This window comes from Vipera ursinii (genome assembly GCF_947247035.1).
Source record: "Vipera ursinii genome assembly, chromosome: 15".
Taxonomy (NCBI): domain Eukaryota; kingdom Metazoa; phylum Chordata; class Lepidosauria; order Squamata; family Viperidae; genus Vipera; species Vipera ursinii.
In genome coordinates this window covers 5,722,613-5,746,701 of record NC_139528.1, presented here as the reverse complement: position 1 = coordinate 5,746,701, position 24,089 = coordinate 5,722,613, and the positions used below count along the sequence as shown (strand labels likewise).

The window sequence follows — 24,089 nt, the reverse complement described above, 5'->3', positions numbered from 1 at the left end:
TTATTCCTCCCGCCACGGGGAAAAAGACCTGTCTTGCAGACCCGACTCAACCGATCCATTTCTGAGCTGAAAATAGCCATCCTGGCTGCCAGCTGACCAGCCCTAAGCTATTCCTGAATTAAGAATTTCAGGAAATGCCATGCTGGTTTCGGAACAATGTTTGCACAGCGGGCATTAGCCAGGATCCAAACAGAGGCAAGGCCACTCCTAATTCAATTTGTTGTCCAGAGGGGAGGAAGAGAGGGAAAATGTCCAGGACAAAGGGTGGAACGGCTGTTTTATATTCTCTTTTGATATAAAGAAGAGAGAGAGAGGCCGGATCTCTCCCCTCCCTATTAGTATCAAGAAGGAGCCACAATCAGAGACCACGAGGTGTGAAAGGGGGGGAAAAAACGTGGCTCTTTCACCTCCAGGCTCAGCAATTGCTATCCTGGATGCAGAAGTGGCTTCCCAGGTTAGCTACGGAGAAGAGCAGGCTGTGCTAACCATGGTTCAGTTGTGACTTCAGCCCATCCCACCACAACACTGATTCTCACAGCATCTCAGCTGGGTTCAAGCACCTTTTGATGACACAGCCAAGTCAAATGGCATGATGGCTTGGGGGCATGGGGAAAACGTTTTATCCTGGTTAGAGTCCCAAATACAGGTATTCCTCCAGAATTCCTGTTGCTAAGCTAGGAGTTAGTTAAGTGAATTGCGGCAATCTTTAGAATAAAATAAGAATAGAATAGAATAGAATAGAATAGAATAGAATAGAATAGAATAGAATAGAATAGAATAGAATAGAATAGAATAGAATAGAATAGAATAGAATAGAATAGAATAGAATAGAATAGAATAGAATAGAAAATAGAATAGAATAAGAATAGAATAGGACAGATTTTAGAATAGAACTGGAATAGAGTTAGAGTAGAGTAAGAGTAGAGTAGCAGCTGGTCCCGTTGAACTCAATAGGTCTTAATTCCAGTTAAATCAGCACCAGATTATACTGTAAGACGGAAGCCTAACTGGGGCAGATTTTCATTAAGCTGGAAGGGTGCAAATCCTGCTTAGCAGGAGGACTGTCGTATGTTTCACAAACACACGTCAAAGGCTGCAGGTGCAGAATCAACACAACAGAAAACCCAGGGAGTCCTCGGCTTACGACCACAGCCCAGCCCAACATTTCTTTTGCTAAGCAAGACATTTCTTAAGTGAGTTTTGCCCCATCTTTCTTGCCACAGTTTTTAAGTGAATCACCAAACACTTGTTCAGTTAGTAGCAAGATTGGTTAAGGGGGTCTGGCCTCCCCCTTTGACTTTATGTGTTAGAAGGTCGCAAACGGGGTCGCAAATGGCCCCGGGACCACTGCAACCGTCATAAATACGAGTCAGCTGCCAAGCGCCTGAATTTTGATTTTGTGCACAATTCTGCAACCATTGTATGAAAAATGGTCATCAGTCCTGTCGTCGTAACTTCAAACAGTCACTAAATTTATTTTCTTATTTATTTATTTGTTTGTTTTTATATACCGCCCTTCTCCTGAAGGACTGTTGTAAGCCAAGGACTACCTGTACAATAAAACACAGCCTGGAAAAAAACAACAACACAATCTTACCAGCAAAACAACAGGGCTGAACTAAAAAGAAATGCAGAAGCATCATAAAATCGGATTATCTAATATTATTATAACTACTGGCAGTAATGATGCTAGCTAAGAGCACCACACAGGCTTCTAAGGATGAACACAACCACGTGCACACTTAATTAGAAGAAAACAACATATGGAAGCTTCACAACAGCTGTTCTTCCAACTGCCTTCAGTGGTACAGAATCTGTTCCAAAACACCCATGCTTTATAATATTTTATAATATTTTCTCCTCCTTCCCTCTGGCTCCAATAGGCTGACACTAACTTAGATTCACCCAGAGGCAAGAACATAAAAAAAAAGTACTGAGGACTAGAAACTTGAATGAGTTGGTCAAAGACACATTTTGACTTGCTCCACGGGGCAAAATTGCCTCCTTTTTCCAGTCGAGGCTCTTCTACCATCATAAAGAGCATGCTGGTTACAAATTTTGGGCATAACTGCAAGATGCCAGTTGGACAGGATTGCTTTATAGCAGTTTTCTCAACAAAGGTTGAGAAAGATGTGTGGACTTCAACTCCCAGAAGTCCTCAGCCAGCCATAATAAGTGGAGAATTCTGGGAGTCGAAATCCACATGTCTCATAGGTGCTTACAAGGCTAGAAAATACTGTTTTATACTGTAGGAGCCATTTTAATCAAGAGGTTCTTTTTAACTCTGGATGCGATCTAACAAGCTGGGAATAAGCCAGATCGGACAAGTGGTATGCCCAAATAACTATATCCCTTGGATGGTGAAATGGGCCGTGCAGACACACACACATATATGCATGCCTGGATTCATCGCACAAGAATTTATATCAAAATGTCACATCGGTATTTCTCAATCTTGAAACTTTAAGATGGCTGGACTTCAGCTCCCAGAATTCCGCAGTAAAAAAGGTCGTACAATGGGCCAAAACTCACTTAACAAATGTCTCGCTTAGCAACAGAAATTTTGGGCTCGTGTGGTCGTAAGTCGAGGACTACCTGTATTGCGTGCCACCTTAACCAGTAAGCTGGAAAGGAGAAAACAATATTCATATATTTACATATAGAGGGTATTTAAGTTCAGCTTTCATGACTTCCAGATCCAGGAACATGTTTTTGGCATTAGCCAAAGAGGTCATATAAGCATGCATTCATTTACCAAATATGAGCCAGCAAACATTTGCACCCATCTTCAGATTCCCCAGTACTGAAAAATGTTCTGCCTCTGATAATGGGGTTTTATCCTAGATTATCTAAATGAACGCTAGTTGCTAACCATTCGAAAGAATAAGTCCTACACAGTTTAGCCAGGTGCTAAGAAAGGAAGAAAGCTATTTCACCGTTCAGTATAAAACAGATATGTTTCTGGTTTCTGGTTTGACACTGTCTTCATTGTCCTTGGCGATCTCTGAGCTTCGCTGCTTTCTTGCAGACGTTTCATTACCAATCTAGGTAACATCATCAGGCCTAGTAGGGAAAGGGGTTAGTTCTTATTTTATATTCTAGCCGCTTGCCCTGTCAGTGTTGGTGGGAGGGGTGTCAAGATGAAAATCTAAGGCATAAATTAATATCCCACTGTAAAAGATCTCTCCTCCGGGCATCAAGAATTCATAAACCACTGACAATTCCTGGGAGTTGGGAAAATTTAATAAACAAATTTAATAAATTCAACCAACTATACTATTACAGCCCGGTGTAACAGGCTATCCATCAATCTGGACACCTAGAGTGACTTTCATATTTTCTTTGAGTCGAAGTTTTCAAATTGGCAAGTACCAGTATAGGTTGATTTCCCCCCCCCCCCCAAGTAGCTTTGAAATAGCAAGTAACCCAACTGTGGTAAGAGACCTGTGTTAGCGTACAGCAATATTTCTCAATCTCAGCAACTTTTAAGGTGCCTGGACTTCCCAGAATTCAAAGCAAAACTGGCTGGGGAATTCTGGGTATTGAAGTCCAAGCATCTTCAAGTTGCTGAGGTTGAGCAATTGTGGTCTGCAGTGTCAAAAAAAAAATAGAAATCAGGGAAGCTTCTGATTTTTCAGCAAAGTAATCCCTGTTTAGTAGCTTCCTCCCAGGACTCCAAAGCTTCAGGGGGATCCCAAAACAGGGGCAAGAAACTGATGGGTTGGTCCAAAAACACATTGCCAGGGTCCCCCCAAAGCCAATCTCCTCTCTTAAGCTCTTTCTTCTTAAAACAGCCCCCATATTCCTTCCTCCCCGCGGGATCTGCTCACCTAGCCTTTCCAAAGCCCCTGCAGGGACAAAAAAAATTAATTTGCAAGGCTCTTTCTTAAACAGATTCTCTCTCTTTCTCTCTCTCTCTCTTCTTTCCTTCCCTCCCACCTTTCTTCTTTCTTTTTCTTTCTTTCTTTCTCTTCCTTCCTTCCTTCCTACCCTTCCTCTTTCTTTCTTTCTTTCTTTCTTTCTTTCTTTCTTTCTTTCTTTCTTTCTTTCTTTCTTCTTTCCTTCCTTCCTCTTTCTTTCTTTCTCTTTCTTTCTTTCTTTCTTTCTTTCTTTCTTTCTTTCTTTCTTTCTTTCTTCTTTCTTTCTTTCCCTTCTTTTCTTTCTTTCTCTCTTTCTTCTTGTAGCCTTCAGCACCGCAAGATCCGCGCTTGCCAAACTCTCTGGCAACCCGGACAAAAAAGCGCATTGTGGTCATTCGGTCACTCCAGGAAAGCCGAGCGAGCGAGCGAGCAAGCGAGGGAGGGATCCTCGCCCGCCCTGCCTACAACTTGTAGCAAAGCCAGCCTGCCCCGCAGAGCCGACCTTGGCCGGGGAACCAGCCAGCCAGCCAGCCAGCCTGCCCACCCACCCCACCCCACTCTCGCCTCGCCTTCTCCAACAGGCGCCCTCCGCCGCCTCGGGCAGCCCCTTCGGAAAGCTCCCCGCGGAAAAGCTGGCCACAAGCGACCAGGACCCGCCCCGGCGAGAGCAGCCCTGGAGCCCGGCCACAATTTCCTGCTTCTCTCTGCACCCCTTTCCCCAGTTCGATCCACACCCCACGCGGGAGACCCCCCAACACCACCACCACCACCACCCCGTTAGCGCAGCAATCTCCTCCGGGCTTGCTCGCTGCCCGTTGCGCGTCTCCAAAATCGCCCTTTGGAGAAGTTGCCCAAGCAGGAGAAAAAGAAAGGGAGCCTCGAGTCAGGGGGACCCCCCATTTAGAAGACCCCCCCTCCCCGCTCTCCCCTCCCCTCCCTCCTGCCCCCCAGCCAGGATAGCCCCCTCCCCCGCGCCCCCAAGGGACCCACCCGGGGATCCCTCTCCAAGCCGGCCGTGCGCCCAGGGCGCGCCGTTGCGCACCTTGTAAACGTCGCCGTAGGTGCCGGAGCCGATGCGCTGGACCAGCTCGTAGCGCAGCCGCGGGTCCTGCAGCGAGACGTCCCGCAAGGCGCTCATGGTCCTCGCCCAGCCGCCGAGCCAGGGCCGGGACGGCGCAGCCGAGGCCAGCAGCTGCGGCCGAGGCGGGGAAGGCGCCGCCTCCGGGGCGGAGAAGAGCCGCAGCGGCGGCCGAGCCGGGCAGGAAGGAAGCCGGGAGGAGCCGAGCCGAGCCGCGCAAGCCCCGCCCGCCTCGGGCTCTTCCTCCGCCGCGGAAAAGGACGGCGAGCAGCGCCACGACGGAGGAGGAGGAGTCCCTCTGGGCGCGTGCAGAGCGCTCCGCCGCCGCAGGAACGCGCGCCTCTACACGGGGGTAGCCCGTCCCCCCGACTTAACGACCTCAAGGGAGCCCAACGTCTCCGTCTCTTAGCCAGGCCGTTGGTTGAGTGAATTCTGCCTCGTCTTGCGACCTGGCGTGCCAACAGTCGTTAAGTGAAACCGCTGCGGTTGAGTCACCTGGTTGTTCAAGGACTCAGGGGTCTTCAAACTTGGCCCTTTGATGACTTGTGGACTTCAACTCCCAGAATTCCTCAGCCAGCGTGTCTGGCTGAGGAATTCTGGGAGTTGAAGTCCACAAGTCATGAAAGGGCCAAGTTTGAAGAGCCCTGGTTCAAGTGAATCCGGCTTCGCTTCAGGACCTTTCCGCAGCCCTGTCGTGCCACAGTTGTTAAGCGGATCGCTCCAGTTGTTTAACTGGTTCAGGAAATCCGGCTTGACTTTGCTGCCACGGTTGTAAGGGTGACGCTGCCACAGTTTGTAAGGGTGACGCTGCCACAGTTTGTAAGGGTGATGCTGCCACAGTTATGTGAAAAATGGGCAAAAGTCACATTTTCCAGTCTCACTTTGAAGAATCACTTAAAAAAAACAAAAAACCTCTTATAAATTGAGGACTATTTGGAACTTCCCTGCCCACTCCGGTTTTCTGCGTGGTTGACTCCGAGGAACAGCGAAACAATCAAGGATAAAAATTACAGGCATTCCTCGATTTACAATCATGCCTTTCGTGACTTCAAAGTTGCAATGTCAGTGAAAGAAGTGATTTGCAACCAATACTCACACTTACAACGTCCCGGTCGCGTGATCACCATCAGCGACTGTAGGAACACAGCAGCACGCGCGCACACACACACACACACACACACACCCAAGAAATAAATATTTTGGGGGATATTAAAAAGGCAGAATATTACATTTCCCCAAAGGAATAATGGAGAAAAGCTTACCCCCAGTCAGAAACTCAGCAGGCCAGCTATGTAGAAATGCAGATTTGATAACCCCATTCCGAAAGACTGAGGCCCCGTTCACGATCAAATACTGTACTACATGCAGCAACGCATTCAACACAGGATCTTTCCAAATCCCTTGAAGCAAGATTTGCTAGCTAACAACAGCAGAACGACAGGATTAGAACCAGCGACCCCCTCACCCAAAAATCCAACACAGGACGTAACCGTCAGCCACAGCCCCAGAGAAACAGGATATGACGTTTAGGATATATAATAGGATTAACCCACCACCATCAGAAAACCAAAAGGACAGGCTCAAAAGCTCAGGTCAAAGTTCATGCCACAGGAAAACCTCCAAAGAGAAAAGCCCAAGGATGTTTAAAAACCCACCACTCCCAACTCCGTGTGGTTGGCTGCCCAAGAGCCACATGTTTGTGGTTCTGCTCTTCAAGAAACAAGAACTGTCTTTCTAAAGCCGTCTCCATTTTGTTTATTCCCAGCTTGGACTGGACTCTTGATGAAGATTTTTCTTTCAACACAACCCTTCCAAAGTCAATGGAGAAACCTGGATTGGCTTAATGACGCTGCAATTCACTTAACTGCAGCGATTTGGTTAACCGCCGTAGCACTAATGGTGGTAAAATCATACACAACTCCGTTAACAACTGCTTTGCTTAATAGGGAAAATTGTGGTCGTAAGTCAAGGACTACCTGTACTAGGATATGGGGGCGTCGATAAGATTTTCAGACTCTTAAAAAGGACTTTGTTGAATTTTCTCTCTAGTATCACCGCCCCAATCCATTCAGTTCGCTGCTGAGTGACAAAATTGTATTTCATACCGAAACTGCTTCGGTTGCGTGCACATCCTGTTTGTTCTTAGCGTCAATCCTGTATTTGGACACGTGCAGAGGCTGCTAAGCTAGTTGTCAATCTGGATTTTTTTTTTTGTTTTTTAAAAAAAATCTGGCCGGCTTCACGTTGAGGACTTCTGAATTTTGCAAATCAAACTAGAACCTGTTTTGCAGAGCAGATTTTAGAACAGCATTAACCGGAAAAGAAATATTTCACTTTAGCCTATGCATGAATTGCGCGGCTGGCTAATTTATCGCCGCTGCTGTTTGTTTTCCAAGCATTTTCTGCCGTGTCCTCAGCCCGCCATCCAGATCGGATGAAATACAGATGATGACTAATAAAATAAAAAAAACAAGGATCCCAGTTAGGAGCAGGCCCCCCATTACAGAAGCAATGGCTCTAGCCGTTTATTTTATTACCATTAAATTAGCATCAACTCCCAGCAAGCATTGGAGGAAGAGGACGATGGTGCTAAGTCTATGTTAGCCAAAAATCCAGGGCCTTTTTTGGGGGGTAGGGGAGGGGGACAAATATATATTTACTTAAGGCTGGTCTGGTCTGTACTGAGTTCCTCCTTTAAAATCTTTTGCAGAAATGAAGTCGGTCTTGCAGATATTGCTTCCAAGGCTGGAGAGTGACCTGCTTTCTATTTTCGTCCACCCAGACTGTGATGTTGATTTGTGCAACGGGGAATAAAAACATTGTCCACTCACCCCCTCTTCCATCATACCAGAACTGTCTACTGACATCAGCCCCAAAAAACTGAGCAAGGAGAGGCCGCGAGGCGGGATGTCAAACAGGGAAAAAAATTTTTTCCCAAAACCAAACCTAGTTAGTTTGCTTCTTAAAAGGAGTTATGCTGCAGAGTCAACGGATGAATGTTTGAAAGGCTGCCGGACTCGGTTATTTTCAGAGGCTATTTTCAGCGTCAGCGATCTTTCGATCGTCCGGAGATACATTTAATGGCCTTGCATCGACAAAACCACGGGGAAGAAAGTTGTACAACTCACGTACTGTATGTCTTAACTTTAATTAGGTTTATTTTATTTTTTAAATGGGAGAAGGGGAAGCTTTGAATTTTTAAATTGTTCTCAGGTTCAGTCCCCCCCTTTTCAAATGGAAGGGGGGGATATAATTTGTGGCACGGTAACTGGGAGCTCTAGACTGCCACATCTTGTCTTAATAAAAGGATACAGCAAAACGAAGGGATTTAATTTTCCGAGACAGCGATAAAAGAAACTCCTCGACTCAAGAAATGGGGGCCAAGGTCTGCCTGGGGCAGGAAGAAAAATCCAGGGATTTTTTTTTGACATGTTTCATTGCTGACAAAGCACAAGTAGGAACTTGCCTCTCCCCTCAAAGGGAACCAAGGTAACAGCAGTCCTCGAGTTACGACCAACTCTTTTCCTTTGCTGAGCAAGGCAGTTAAGTCAGTTTTACTCCATTTCACAGCCTTTTTTATGCCACAGCTGTTAAGTGAATCACTGCAATTGTTACGTGACTCACAAGGTTGTTAAGGCCTTGTCAGAAAGTCATAAAGGGGCGATCACGTGACCCCGGGACACTGCAATCGTCGTAAATACGAGTCAGTTGACAAGAGTCTGAATTTTCATCGTGTGATCATCAGTGTGAAAAACGATCCTAGGTTACATTTTTCAGGGCTGTCGCAACTTTGAGCGGACAATAAATGGAACTGTTGTAAATAGAGGACGGCCTGTACTTTTGATCCCTATTCCTGACCCGGAATCCAAGTCTGTTTTTCTGCTGGCTTTGATCCGCTGTCAAAAGAAAAGCCAGCAGAGATTCAGAAGATCAAGGACTACAAAGAGACATTTGCCTTTGTATAACAAAAGAGAACCTTAAAAATTTATTAATTCTGTCTCCGCAAACTTCTACAAAAATTTCTTATCCCCTATACTGGTACAGACCGAAAGCTCCAGCTCAGATCTTTTGGACATGATCTTTCTTTTATCATTTATAAAAGATAAGCTTTGTGGGGTGATCACCCCAGGATGGTTTTGGGTTTTTTTTAATAGTCACTCGGGAAGATTTTTTCGCTGTTGTATGCTTGCCGCTCGTTCCGTTTTGCTTATCCCTTTTCTGCAGCTGATCTAGTCTGTTACGACATTAATGCCACACGTTTGTTTTTAAATTTAAAAAATGCTGTTTTTCTGATATTCAGCCGTGTTAGGGTCTTCAATCGTTCAGTTAAAAAAAAAAGGATTCATACTTCCTGGCCATTGCAAACACGAAATTATCCCACGTTCCGCTTGCAAATGTGAGACTTGGGTAAAAAATGCCCAAGAAGACTCTTTGCACCGTGCAAAGTCATTTAAAGTCCCCCGGGTTTTTTTTTTGGTCCCTTCTCCACAACCCTTCAGAGTGTTATGTTTTTTTTTTAATCTCTGGATCCCTTAAAATTAAGCCCTTCCTGGCAGGAGCTAAATCCACTTTCAAAAGCTCAATTTCCAAGCAAGGTTTTAAGACCCAGCCATACAGGTCTCCTCAAAACGTTGGCACAGAGGGAAAAATTGGAAGAAGGGAAGAAACCGAGCAATCATTTGTCCAGAAATTGGAAAAGTTTCTCGCCCAGAATCAGAGAGACTTCCGGGGCCGTTTGAGAAAGGACAGGGCGTACGTTCGAGGCGCAGAAACTTTTTGTTTTTTCAGCTGGACCTGTGACTGGGCTGTGAGCTGCAGCTTGATGGCGCTCGAGTTGATCTTAGCCGCTACCAGGAGTTCCTTCATCCCTTTCATTTTCTCACTCTGGAAGGTGAGGACCGGGCCTTCGGGGTGGGGGCTAGAGCCGCTGCTGAGACCCTCCTCCTTCTCCGGGAGCGGCCTGTCGGATCGCTGAGTGGTGCTCGGGCGCCGGCGTTCGGCGGCCTTCTTGGCCAGAGGCGGCTCTTCCGGCTTGGATTCTCGCCGGGGACCCCGACGCCGGCCTTCGCGGGGATCCTCGCTGCCTTGGTCGTCGTCGTCATTCGCATCCAGGTCCCGGCTGACCAGGGTCACCTTCTGCCGCACCTGGAACAAGAAGGAGGAAGGCCCTTTGCTACGGTCTGGGGAGCTGCACCCTCTGCTCACGTGCAAAGCTCCATTCGTGAGCAGATGGCATGCGGGCCCACCGCTTACACAAATGGAATGGTGCGTGCATGCCTGCCACTCCCTCGGCGCCGGGCCACCAAGCTGGAAAGGTTGGCGACCGCTGCCTGGAGTTGGCCTCCCAGAATTCCCCAGTCAGCCTGCTGCTTGTGGAATTCTGGGAACTGAACTCCACCTCTCTTAAAGCTGCCAAGGTCGAGGAAAAACTCTGATCTAGCCAACGCGAAAACATCTCCCACGCCGTGCATTCTTCAAATTCCTAGATTAATTTATTCACTTGTAAGCGCATCCTGTTTTTCCAATGCAAATCAGCCTCATTATTTTAGCTCCTGCGTTTCCCTCTGCGTTGTATTTTATATTGTGCAATGGCTTGGAAGGCGTTGGGATAGTATTACCCCATTTCCCGGGTTAAAACCTCCAGGGATGCCGACTGGAGTTGTGGGAATAGATCGGGCTGCCACGAGAGAGAAAGAGGCAGAGAACGGGAGAGAAAATACTACAGGTAGTCTTCAACTTACAAGTATTCTTATAGTGATCATTCGAAGTTACAACGGCACTGCTGGCTGGGGAATTCTGGGAGTTGAAGTCCACCCCTCTTAAAGCATCCTGGGTGGGGAATTCTGGGAGTTGAAGTCCACCCATCTTAAAGCGTCCTGGCTGGGGAATTCTGGGAGTTGTAGTTCAGAAATCTTAAAAGCATGCTGGCTGGGGAATTCTGGGAGTTGAAGTCCACCCCTCTTAAAGCATCCTGGGTGGGGAATTCTGGGAGTTGAAGTCCACCCATCTTAAAGCGTCCTGGCTGGGGAATTCTGGGAGTTGAAGTCCACCCATCTTAAAGCGTCCTGGCTGGGGAATTCTGGGAGTTGTAGTTCAGAAATCTTACAGCATGCTGGCTGTGGAATTCTGGGAATTGAAGTCCACCCATCTTAAAGCGTGCTGGCTAGGGAATTCTGGGAGTTGAAGTCCACCCCTCTTAAAGTATGCTGGTTGGGGAATTCTGGGAGTTGTAGTTCAGAAATCTTAAAGCATGCTGGCTGGGGAATTCTGGGAGCTGAAGCCCACCCTTCTTAAAAGCCACCAAGGGTGGAAACAGTAGTCTACAGTCTTCCTCAGCTGAATACAGGACAACCATCCTACCCTGGGGGAATACAACAGCTCCAATTGCAGTGCCCCCCCCCGGAGACCACCACAAAGCCCTCTTGCACTTACATCTCGTTTCTAAAATGACTTTGTACTAGAGCACATTTCCTACCCCCCAAAAAAACTTCCCCCTCTGCCAACTCCATATCCCCAGCCCTCTCTGCGCCAAGGCCGACATCTCACCGTCCCATCAAAGCGGCTCAAGGACTGGACCAGGAAAGTGGCCCAACCCACGTGGAGTACGGGTGTGGGGCTGCCCTCTTCCCACTTGCAGATGCCGTCGTAGAAGCGCAGAAGGTGGGCAAAGCACTCGGGGTCCTGCAACGCCGAGCCCCCCGTTTGAGAGGGTGAAGCCTAAAGAAAAGGCAGGAAAGGAGGTCAGACTCTTCAGCGGCGGGGTAAGACTGGCAAAGACTGTTAAAAGAAAGAATAATCGAATTAGAAGGGGCCTTGGAGGTCGTCTAGTCTGACCCCGTGCTTGAGCCAGAGATCTTATACCATTTCAGACAATTTTTCCAGTCTGTTTTTAAAAACCTCCAGTGATGGGGCACCTGCAACTTCTGGAGGCAAGCTGTTCCACTGGTTGACTGTCCTCACTGTCAGGAAGTTTCTCCTTAGTTCCAGGTTGCTTCTCTCCTTGATTAGTCTCCATCCCTTGCTTCTTCTCCTGCCTTCAGGTGCTTTGGGAAATAGTTTGACCCCCATTTTCCTTATGGCAGCTCCTCAAATAATAAAACGCTGCTATCGTGTCAACTCTAGTCCTTCTTTTGATTAGACTAGATCAGAGGTCCCCAACCGCCGGTCCGTGGATCAGTACCGGACCACGGCATGCCAGCAACCGGTCCGCACAAGCAAGCAAAGCTCCGTCCACGGGATGCGGGCAGCACACAAAACCACACACTGTCCAAGAAACCGGTCCCTGGTGCCCAAAAGGTTGGGGACCTCTGGACTAGGCATACCCAATTACAACCAATTCCTCCATTTACAACCATCGTTGAACGATGGTTCAAATTTACGACAGCATTGAAAACAGCGACTTACGTCCCTGCACCACCCCCAGGGTCAAGCGTTTGCAATCCGGAGACTTGGCAACCGGTCTGCATTGATGACAGTTGCAGTCTCCTGGTGTGATCACAATTTGCAAACCTTCCCACCGGGTCTCTGAGAAGCAAAGTCCTCGGGAAGCTGGATTCATTGAAGAAACCGCGTTGCGAACTTAACCACCGCACTGATTCCCTTAACAACCGTGGCCAGAAAGGCTGACCAAACTCCGCTGTCCACTGTCTCGCTTAGCAACGGGAAGGCTGGGCTCCGTGGGGGTGGAGGACTACCTGCAGTGGGCCTTTATAGTAATTGTTGATTACGTAGCATTATTGTTATTATTCTTGTTCGACCGTGTCCAGTTTTATTATTTATTTATTATTTAGTATTGGGACTTATATGCCGCCCTATCTCCCGAAGGACTCAGGGCGGCTAACAACAATAAAATACAATGATACAGAAGTTTAAAAAGAAGTTAAATTAATAGCCCCAATAGAATAAGTTAAAATTAAAGTTAAAAATTAAAAAAAACATTTTAAAATCCTGTCAGTCCAGGTCAGCCTGATGGAAAAGAAGTGTTTTGAGGCCGCGGCGAAAGGACCGGAGATCCAGGGCCATCCGGAGCTCAAGGGGAAGTTGGTTCCATAGGGCTGGCGCTCCCACAGAGAAGGCCCTCCCCTTGGGGGTCGCCAGCTGACATTGTCTAGCCGACGGCACCCTGAGGAGGCCTTCTCTGTGTGAGCGTACTGGGCGATGGGAGATCGTTCCTGGCAGCAGATGGTCCTGCAAGTATCCCGGGCCTAAGCCATGTAGGGCTTTAAAGGTAAGTACCAGTTTTCCTTGATTCATGGATCTGACATTCCAGGTTCCTATGGAGAATAAATCTTTACAGCATCAGACTTTCCTTTCACCACCAGATGAATCCACATCTGCGCGTCCTTTCGGCTTTGGCCCAGTCGCTTCATTCTTTCTGGCGCTACTAGTGCTAGCCCTCTACTCTTCCCCAGTAGCATATTGGACGCCTTCTGACCTGAGGGGCTCATCGTCCAGCATCATATCTTTTTGCCTTTTGGTACTGTCCATAGGGTTTTCATGGCAAAGATACTGGAGTGGGTTGCCATTTCCTTCTCCAGTGGGTCACGTTTTGTCAGAAAAATTGAGGGCAGGAGAAGAAGGGGATGACAGAGAAGAAGGTGGCTGGATGGAGTCACTGAAGCAGCAGGCGTGAGCTTAGATGGACTCCAGAAGATGGTAGAGGACAGGAAGGCCTGGAGGAACGTTGTCCATGGGGTCGCGATGGGTCGGACACGACTTGGCAACTAACAACAACAACATTGTCATTATGTCACTGACCTCTCCTTTTTCCCCAGCTCCCTTCTCTTCAGCGGAGTCCGCAAGGCTGGCCACCTCTTTGAGCAAATTGGGAATAATGTCGTTGGCCACATCAAAGAATTCCTTATAAATCTCTTCATCTTCTCGGCAGTAGTTGTAACTGCAGAAAGGAAGTGTGTGTGGGGGGGGGGGAGAACACAGAGAAAACACTATTAAAGTCCTGTTAAGTCTTCCTTAAAAACAAAGGAGGACTAGCCCAAACTATAGGAGAGGCTGGTTGATCTTCTAAGACAGGGGTCCTCAAACTTGGCCACTTTAAGACTTGTGGACTTCAACTCCCAAAATTCCCCAGCCAGCATCGCTAATCCCAACTTTAACCCCGACCCCACCTTTTTCCTAACCCTATAAAAACTAATAAAATCTATCTATATATATATAAAAAACTTACTCTTGGATCACAGTGGCCGAGTCAGCCCACGCCTCTAGCGCTTCCTTGACGTTCTTGTTACGGCAGTGATAGCTGGCCAAATAGATGTACGGATAAATGTGCTCGTTGTGATAATACTGCTTGGCTGAGCTGATCCCCTAGCAGGAGACAAGGGGAGGGAGGGGGAATTAAAAGGGGAGCAAAATCAGAGGTGGCTAAATTGACTGTTTTGATAAAAGATAATAACAACAACAACAACAATAATAAAGTTGGAAGGGACCTTGGAGGTCATCTAGTACAACCCCCTGCTCAGGCAGGAAACCCTATAACCATTTCAGACAAATGGCTGTCCAGTCTCTTCTTAAAAACGTCCAGTGTTGGAGCATTCGAAGCTTCTGGAGGCAGGTTGTTCCACTGGTTAATTGTCCTCACTGTCAGAAAGTTTCTCCTTAATTCCAGGTTGCTTCTCTCCTTGATTAGTTTCCATCCATTGCTTCTTGTCCTGTCTTCGGGCGCTTTGGAGAACAGCTTGACTCCCTCTTCTTTGGGGCAGCCCGAGGTATTGGAACAGCCGGATTCACTTAACAACCGTGTTGCTAGTTGAACAACGGCAGCGCTTCACTTAGCGACCGTGGCAAGGAAGGTTGTAAAACGGGGCAAAACTCACATACCAAATGTCTCGCTTAGCCATTATCAACAGTAGTCGTAACTCGAGGACTACCTGTAAAGCTTGATTATTATTTTTTTTACTATCGCCCTGAGGCTATGCCTTGTCCCTCCCACCCACCCATATCCTTAAAGGGCAGGAAAATACCTGGTGGTAAATAAAAAGAGGGTCAGGACGGCCCAGAGTGGGTTCCAGCTCCTCCAGATCGGCCAGGTTGCCCAAAGCCATGGGGTACCTAGAAGGAGGAGAAGGAGAATCCTTGGAGCAGATCCCAACCTCAAAGCAATTCCAGCCATCCCTGGCTGTCTGGTTTTTAAAGATGGCGCCCTTATCGCAAGCAGATCTGAAATCAACTGCCAGGAGACACAAGAGGCGGGATCAGTTTCACCTCTCCAGCCAGCAGAGGTGAAGGCGCTCCAACTGCAATGATGCCACGTGTTCTATCAGAATCAAGCTATGGGCACCTGGGTGCTCAGCTGAGCTTGGCTGGTTTTCTTGCAGACTTTAATTAGCCAAGTAGGTAAGATCCTCAATGTGCCAGAAGGGAGTGGGGTTCGCTTCCCTTCTAGCACTGATGATGTACCCTAGTTGGATCGTGAAACGTCTGCAAGAAAACAAGCAAGTTCAGAGAGGAATAGAACAGAACAGAACAGAAATACAATAAGAGTAGAATAGAACAGAACAGAGAATAGGAATAGAAGTGAAATGGAATGGAATGGAATGGAATAGAATAGAATTAGAATTAGAATAGAATTAGAATAGAAATAGAATAGAATAGAATAGAATAGAATAGAATAGAATAGAATAGAATAGAATAGAATAGAATAGAATAGAACAGAATAGAATAGGAATAGATTAGAAATGGAATGAAATAGGAATGGAATGGAATAGAATAAAGAAATGAAAAATAGAATGAAATGGAATGGAATAGAATAAACTTTTTGTCACTTTAGGTAAAGGTAAAGGTTCCCCCGCACATGCGTGCTAGTCGTTTCCGACTCTAGGGGCCGGTGCTCATCTCCGTTTCAAAGCCGAAGAGCCAGCGCTTGTCCGAGGACGTCTCCGTGGTCATGTGGCCGGCATGACTAGACGCCAAAGGTGCACGGAACGCTGTTACCTTCCCACCGTAGTGGTCCCTATTTTTCTACTTGCGTTTTGACGTGCTTTTGAACTGCTAGGTTGGCAGAAGCTGGGAAGAGTAACAGGCGCTCACTCTGCTACGCGGCACTCGGGATTCGACCCGCCAAACTGCCGACCTTCTGATCAACAAGCTCAGCATCCTAACCCACTGAGCCACCGCGTCCCTTTAAACGTACTCTAATTGGCATACATTAGCACAATGTCTGCAGGAAAACCGTCAAGCTCAAAGAGCCCCAAGGACTCCACAGTCCTCCTCCTCCTCCTCCCTTCTAGCACTGAGGACGTTACCTAGTTGGGTCATAAAACATCTGCCTGAAAACCACCAAGCTCAGAGAGCATCAAGGAGCCCAGCTATAAATATTTCTCTTCTTATCAAGTCACACGCTACTTAACAGAAGAACTAAGTTGGAAGGGACCCTGGAGGTCTTCTAGCCCAACCCCGTTTTGGTCGCTCACCCAGGCAAAATCAGGGCAGGCCCCCTAAAGGAAGGGGGAACTACTTACCTCTCCAAATGCTGCATGTCGTAGAGGACCCATAATAGTTTCTGCAAAAGACAGAGAGACGAGAGGTGAGGGTCGCAGGTGCTGGGGATTTTGCCCCTCCCACAAAACCACCCCCTCTTTCCTCCCCTTCCCCTCTCCAGGCCACCAACCTGGAAAGGTTGGGAAACTCTGAATTAATTCTATTTTTAAGAAGTAGAAGTACTTATTTTTTTAAAAAAAAAATAGCAGTTCTATTTTTAAATTAGCAGACTCTCGCAAATAGAGGACAGCACGCTCCTCGGTCGCCTTTACAATCAGTCCTCAGCTTACAACCGTTTGTTTAGTGACCGTTCGAAGCTACAACGGCACTGGAAAAAGTGACTTACAACCAGTCCTCAGACATACGACAGGGCAGAGTTCCCCATGGTCGCGTGATCAAAATTCCAGCCCCGTGGCAAACGGCACGCATTTACAACGGTCGCAGTGCCCCAGGTCATGTGATTGCCATTTAGAAGCTTCCCAGCCGGGTTTGGACAAGCAAAGTCAATAGGGGAAGAGCTAAATTCGCTCAACGACCGTGCGATCCACTTAACGACTGCCCTGATTTGCTTAACAACGGTGGCCAAAGCGGCTGTAAATTCTGGCCCCAGTTGTGGTTGTGTACAGCCCAGGAAATTAGGAGGGGTGGACTTCCACTCCCAGAATTCCCCAGCCAGGATGCTTTAAGAGGGATGGACTTCAACTCCCAGAGTTCCCTAGCCAGCATGCTTTAAGATGGGTGGACCTGGATTCCCAGAATTCCCCAGCCAGCAAGCTTTAAGAAGGGTGGACTTCCATTCCCAGAATTCCCCAGCATGCTTTAATTCTGGGAGGTGAAGTCCACCTGTCCTAAAGTTGAGAAACACTGCCCTACACCATTAAGCCCCCCCCCCCGAAGATGAGGATGGCCAAGAAGAGGCGGGTATGACGGCCACGTCACAAAGGGGTGGACTGGAGGACCTTCCCTTGCCCCAATCAGGCCTCCAGCTAGACCGGTGCTTTGCTCACCTGCTGGAGCTGCAACAGCTCCAGGCTGTCGGAGTGCAGGTCAATGGAGGGGTTGATGGCACAAACCATGAAAGCAACCTCCATTGGCCGAGTGCAACGCAGGTAGGAACCCTTCAGGTAGAGCCAACTCTGCAAAGACAGGAGGAGGTTTGAAGCAGGAATCAGCGCTTGGTTTGCTTGCAAAAAAATGATTGACACATCCCAGTCTCCTATGCAGATTTTTCTCCCCAAATCAAAGTCTGGTGGGGAAGGCATCAGACTAGCAACCAGGAGACGGTGAGTTCTAGTCCTGCCTTAGGATGAAAGCCTGCAGAGCGACTTTGGGCCAATCACCAGGAGACGGTGAGTTCTAGTCCAGCCTTAGGCATGAAAGCCGGCTGGGCGACTTCGGGCCAATCACCAGGAGACGGTGAGTTCTAGTTCCGCCTTAGGCTTGAAAGCCGGCTGGGCGCCTTTGGGCCAATCACCAGGAGACGGTGAGTTCTAGTCCAGCCTTAGGCATGAAAGCCGGCTGGGCGACTTCGGGCCAATCACCAGGAGACGGTGAGTTCTAGTTCCGCCTTAGGCTTGAAAGCCGGCTGGGCGCCTTTGGGCCAATCACCAGGAGACAGTGAGTTCTAGTCCCGCCTTAGGCATGAAAGCCGGCTGGGTGTCTTTGGGCCAATCACCAGGAGACGGTGAGTTCTAGTCCCGCCTTAGCACTAGCTGGGTGACTCTGAGCCAGTCACTTACTCTCAGCCCAACCCACCTCACAGGGTTGCTGTGGAGAAATTTGGAGGAGGCAGGACTATTAGCAATGCTTGCTGTCTTGAATGATTTATAAAATAATAAAATAATAAAAAAAACTAATAAACTAAGGCAGCCAAGTAATCTTAAGTCTCTAAAACGCCTTCAATACACCCCTGCAGTTCTAGAAAATAGAATTAGAATTAGAATAGAATGAATAAAAATAGGATAGGATAGAAAACAGAAAGAGAACAAGAGATAATAGAATAGAATAACTCTTGTCACTTTAAATGTACATTAATAGGCTAAAATGAGATTCCCTTGCATACAGCTCTTAAAAGGGTAATCCCTTCCAACCTATACAATATAATAAGGAAAGAAAAAAATCCTGGCCTGGACTTTTCAGTGAGAAATGCAAGCAAAGTTGCAAACCGAAAAAAGCAGCCCTGTTTTGGTTACCCGTTCGGCTACGCCCGAGTTGACCGTCTGCCCACGCCGGTCCTCATTGCCTTTCCCGTGCCACGTGACCTCGGCCGTCTGCTCCCCGTCCTTGCCGAACACGACCCACGCGTGGTCCTCCGAGAGGGCCAGGTGCACGTCATAGAGCCCCAGCGCCTGGCACGCTCCGACCACGGCAAAGGCCACCCCAGAGCTGTCTAACTTGGTCCCTGAGCCGGAGGAAAATTAAACCAACTTTAGACAGACATTTGAGCGTACCTTTTCTTCAATTTATACCCCACCGCCCTCAGCATAAACACTCCAAGTGGTTTACAAACGTCCAAAAATCGCAAAATATGAAGGGTAGGAATACGGGGTGTTCTTGACTTACAACTAGCCACTCAGCGACCGTTTGACGTCACAGAAAAGTTACAGGTAGTCCTCAACTTACAACAGTTCATTTACTGACCGTTCAAGATTCCAACAGTGACTTAGGACCATTTTTCAAACGCACAACCGTTGCCACATCCTCGTGGTCACCTGATTGAAATTCGGAGGCTTGGCAAAAGATTCAGAGTTACGACCGTTGCAGTGGCCCGGGGTCACGTGATCCGTTTCGGACAAGCCAACTCAATGGGCAAACCAGATTCACTTAACAACCGTGCTAACTTAACAACGGCAGGGATTCACAAGCGTGACAAGAACGGTTGCCAATCTTCTCACTTAGCGGCATAAATTTCAGGCTCCAATGCGGTCCAGCACTACCTGTAAAGCTTTCCCCTGTCCAGCTGTGTCTGATTCTAGGGGGCACTGCTCATCCCTGTTTCTTGGCAGAAGGCGCTGAGGATGTCCGAAGACACTTCTGTGGTCATGTGACCAGCATGATGCACGGAACGCTATTACCTTCCCACTGAAGTGGTACCTATTTATCTACTCTCTTTTGCTGTTCTGTACCAGCCTGCTACCGGCCCTGCAGAAAAGGCAGGGACAACCCCTTTTACAAGAAGGCAAGAGGCTGGAATTACGCCTGCCAAATTTATTGCTACAAAAACAAATAGAACAAGACACGAACCAAGAAACAGGAGCTTTTCAAGCGGTTGCCTTCAGCAAACCAGCCCTCCCACGCATTCCCCCTTAAATACAGTTCAGGGCGTGGCTTCTCTCTGCCTCCTTCCGAGGAGCCCCATCGCCTTCCTCTGTTTACTCCTGATTGACTGCCTCCTGCGTCGGGCGTCCTTGAACAGGGCCAGCTGTGGGTCATCTTCATCCACGCTGTCAGGCTCACACTGCTGGGTCTCCGTCGTGACCAGGTGGGAGGGGCCTGGCTGAGGGCTCTCATCAAGCTGTCCAACCCCCTCAGCAAGCTCTTCAACACCCCCCTCCTCCTCCTCCTCCTCTGAGTCGTCCGACCCAACTGCCGAACCCACAGACTGACCCTGAATCACAACACTTGCATGCTTTCGAACCGCTAAGGGAGCAGGAGCTGGAGCAAGGAACGGGGAGCTCACCCTGTCACACAGACCTCGGGTCTCAAACCCCGTCTGTCAGCTTTCCAGCTGACAAGCTCAGCAACTTTAACGGTGGACACACCGCCCCCCAAAATGGTATTTTCGACTCGGATTCAAAGTTCCTGTGCTCCCTCCCCTGCGGTCACACGATTGATCACATCCGGGGGCATTCAGCAAACGGCCTCTCTTTCCGTGTGTGTTTTTTGTTGTTGTTGTTGTTTGCGGGGTTCCAGTGTCACATGCTTCTGCCAACCTAGCAGTTTGAAAGCACGTAAAAACGCAAGTAGAAAAACAGGGACCACTCCGGTGGGAAGGTAACAGCGTTCCGTGCGCCTTTGGCGTCTAGTCATGCCGGCCACATAACCACGGAGACGTCCTCAGACAAGCGCTGGCTCTTCGGCTTTGAAACGGAGATGAGCACCGGCCCCTAGAGTCGGAAACGACTAGCACGCATGTGCGGGGGAAGCTTTACTTTTTAGTGTCACATGACTGCAATTTGTAATATTTTTTTTGTCTGAATTTTTTTTTTGAGAAAAAAAACAACTCATCCAGTTTCTGGCAAAAGAAACACCCATTGCAGACACCGGGCTCACTTAACGAGCGCCACAAACCAATGTTGAAAAATCGGGACGGCCGCATCTGCTTAACAACCAATAAGTCCGTAGTTCTGGGTTCAGGTACGGACATAAATCAGGGACGACCCGTCCGTTGCCTTGGCAGGGAAGGTCTTCTCCTTAGGTCTCCCCTCACTGCCCCCCACCCCCGTACGGAGCTCCCACCTGTGATGAAGCTGAACAGCGACTGGATGTGGGCCCGGTCCTTGAAGTAAGAACGGCTCAGACTGTTCCAGATGACGTCCGAGACCTTCTTGACCAGTTCCCGAGAGGAGTAACCGTCCGGCCGCGGGTACAGCGAGAGATCGACGGCGCCTCGGATCTGGGCGGTGAAGCGGGCATGCAGGGCGCCCACGATGCTCAAATCCGCCACGGGGAAGTAGGTCAGGCTTTCGGGACCCTGGGCCGGCTCAAAGCTGATGCCCGGCACGTTGGTGGGGAGGACCCGGTTGACGGCCAAGAAGTGCTCCACGAAGCCCAGCACCAAGGAGAGGAGCACCAAATCCGGCTGCTCCCGGTGAAGCTCCAGGGCGAAGAGGCGCACCACGTCGGAGACGGAGCGCAAGGGGAACAAAGCCTTCTGGGCACTTTTCAGCCCCATGGCCAGCGCAGGGCTGCAAGGCAAGGAGAGAGGAGGGGGTCTGAAGGCAGGGAGGGCAAGACAAGGTCCCATCGCCCACGGCAGGGAAACATGGGCTCCTTTGGAAAGCTCAGTGCGGCTCCAGGCAACTTGAAGAGGGGTGGACTCCAACCCCCAGAATTCCCCAGCTAGCAGGCTTTCAGAGGGGCGGGCTTCAACTCTCCCCAGACTGCCGAGGAATGTTGGAGTCCAAGTCCACCCAACTCAAAGCGTGCTGGCTAGGGAATTCTGGGAGCTGAAGGGACTGCCAGCCGTGGAATCCTGGGATATGAAGTTCATCAATCTTAAAGGATGCTGACTGGGGAATTCTGGGAGTTGAAGTCACCCCTCTTAAAGGCATATGGAGTGAGGAACTCTGGGAGCTGAAGTTCATGAATCTTCAAAAATATGCTGACCAAGAAATTCTAGGAGATGAAGTCCACCCATCTTAAAGCATGCTGGCTGGGGAATTCTGGGAGTTGAAGCTCACCCCTCTTAAGGCATGGCTGGCTGGGGAATTCTGGGAGTTGAGGTCCATCCCTCTTAAAGCATGCTGGCTGGGGAATTCTGGGAGTTGAAGCTCACCCCTCTTAAGGCATGGCTGGCTGGAGAATTCTGAGAGTTGAGGTCCATCCCTCTTAAAGCGTCCTGGCTGGGGAATTCTGGGAGCTGTAGCCCACCCCTCTTAAAGCATGTCGACTGGAGAATTCTGGCAGTCCAAGTTGATGAATCTTCCCAAAAAAACATGCTGACCAAGACATTCTGGGATATGAAGTCCACCCATCTCAAAGCAAGGCTGGCTGGGGAATTCTGGGATATGAAGTCCACCCCTCTTAAAGCGTAGCTGGCTGGCTGGCTGGGGAATTCTGGGACACGGAGTCCAATTGCAAGGTGGGAAAACCCTGCTTTAGGTTCAGCCAGCCCCACGCGAGGCAAAAATCCCCTCCCGGGAAGGCATCTCCTCTCCAGCGCTGCATGGGATCCGGACGACCCCCACCCACCCCCCCAGTCCCGGTAGGGACAAAAGGACCCTCCCCACCGGCGTTGCAAGCGGCTGGAGGGCGCTGGGAAGGCAACGCTCCTTGCAGCCCCGTCCCCAGCCCGGCCGGTTGGGCCGAGGGGCTTCCCCCTTGCTGCAAACTGGGAAGGGGGGGTGGGGGTCCGCGCCCCCCCCCCGCGCGCCTCTCACCTCTCCTGCTCGGCAATTCAAACGCGCGGCTGCCAAGCCATCGCGCCTGCGCCTCCCGCCCCGCCGGCCACGCCCCGCCGCGCAAAGGAGCCTGGGCGCTGAAGTCCCCTCTTTTGCAAAGCAGGCTGGGAGGACTTGCTTGGAACCTTTGGAGGGGGGAGCGGGGGCAGGGCGGGGCAAGTCTCCAAGTGGGGTGGGGTGGGCGGGGTCTAAGGCTAGTGGACTTCAACTCCCAGAATTCCCCAGCAAGCTGTTGGGCTTGGCTGGCTTTAGACCCCCCCCCGCCCCCCTCTTGCTTTAAGGCAGGGGTCTTCAAACTTGGCCCTTTTATGACTTGTGGACTTCAACTCCCAGAATTCCTCAGCCAGGCACACTGACTGAGTAATTCTGGGAGTTGAAGTCCACAAGTCATAAAAGGGCCAAGTTTTTATTTATATATATATATATATATATATATATATATATATATATATATATATATATATATATATATATATATATATATATATATATATATATATATATATAAAATTTAATTTAAAATTTAAATATAAATTTAAATTTAAAATTTTCTCACTTTATTGCTTTATTGTATTCTTACTTTATTGCTCTGTACACCGCCCTGAGTCCTCCGGGAGAAGGGCGGTATATAAAACAAATATATATATATATATTGCACTCAGTCTGCCTGCAAAAATCCAAGCAAACATCTTCACTGGGCTAACCGTATGCTAATCCTAACTTTACTGCAGCAGCAGCAATATTTGCCAGCATTTTGTAGCAAAAATGCCAAAAAATTCGAATGCATTTGTGTGGATTCCCAGGGATTTTTTTTATTTAAATGAAGCCGGAAGTGCTATCTCCAGGCGTTAGAGCTCCTCTCTGATTTTTATCTCTAGGTTCTCATCAGAGGCCATAGTCAGGAAATCCCATTGAATCTTGGGAACTAGTACGTGATTATTATTTTTTAAATCACCCTAGGAACTCTGGGACTTGTAGTTTACAGGAATAGAATCTCTTTGAGATCAGATTCCAAAGGCTGGCTGGAAGATTTTTTTTCCCTCTGCATTTCGCCTCTTTCACTTTCATGTTCAGTGCCAGTCTTTTTAAAATAAATTCAGGGTTTTTTTTTCCCCAGAAGCATACATTTCCCTCTTCCTAATTCTAATCCTAAATTTAATTCAAATTCTTCAGAGGAGGATGCAACTGAGATAGGCGAGAGAGGGGAAATCTTGGCTACTTTGTGCAAGGTTTCCCCTTCTCTTTGGCTTCAGGATTTTTAAGCAAAATATCAGATTTAAAGGGCTCCGCCTTCTAACAATCATATCCCTTGCACGCTTGTATTTCTAATAATTCATTTCTCTGGTTTATGCAATCAGCCAGACCCATGATGGTGCCAAGCGGGGCATGCTCTGCAATGTAGCCATGAACTGGTGTGCAGCAACCATCAAAAATTCCATGTTGGGCAACTCAACGGAATGTGGTTGGTTAAGTAAACAAGATTTATAGAACATGAAGCCAGCCCTGCTGCAAGGACGCTAGGCTGGGGATGCCCAG

At 48.5% G+C, this 24,089-nt stretch overlaps 2 protein-coding genes across 4 annotated transcripts in view; both read right to left on the bottom strand.

The window, feature by feature from the left end:
• The window catches only part of MAP4K2 (mitogen-activated protein kinase kinase kinase kinase 2), a 48,814-nt gene extending 43,329 nt beyond the window's left edge, over positions 1-5,485 (bottom strand). Inside the window, exon 1 of one of the 2 annotated variants that reach the window (XM_083374187.1) lies at positions 4,903-5,485. In XM_083374187.1, coding sequence (XP_083230313.1) covers positions 4,903-4,998 — 96 coding nt within the window. In that variant the 5' untranslated portion in view covers positions 4,999-5,485. The remainder of the gene's footprint in view (positions 1-4,902) is intronic. The other variant, XM_083374186.1, reaches the window with a different exon arrangement.
• A 2,585-nt stretch (positions 5,486-8,070) lies between these two features.
• MEN1 (menin 1) lies at positions 8,071-22,596 on the bottom strand. Of its 2 annotated transcripts, XM_083374217.1 has the most exons (11): positions 22,533-22,596; positions 20,890-21,338; positions 18,624-18,832; positions 17,439-17,567; positions 16,413-16,453; positions 14,916-15,003; positions 14,123-14,259; positions 13,696-13,834; positions 11,485-11,655; positions 9,822-10,083; positions 8,071-8,834 (listed from the first exon to the last, which is right to left on the bottom strand). In XM_083374217.1, exons 2-11 carry the CDS (start codon positions 21,323-21,325, stop codon positions 8,698-8,700), a joined length of 1,749 nt encoding a protein of 582 aa, XP_083230343.1. In that variant the 5' UTR covers positions 21,326-21,338; positions 22,533-22,596; the 3' UTR covers positions 8,071-8,697. The 2 variants fall into 2 exon arrangements, with proteins under 2 accessions (XP_083230343.1, XP_083230342.1); XM_083374216.1 differs by having other exon boundaries at positions 8,071-10,083.
• Between the last annotated feature and the right edge of the window lie 1,493 nt (positions 22,597-24,089).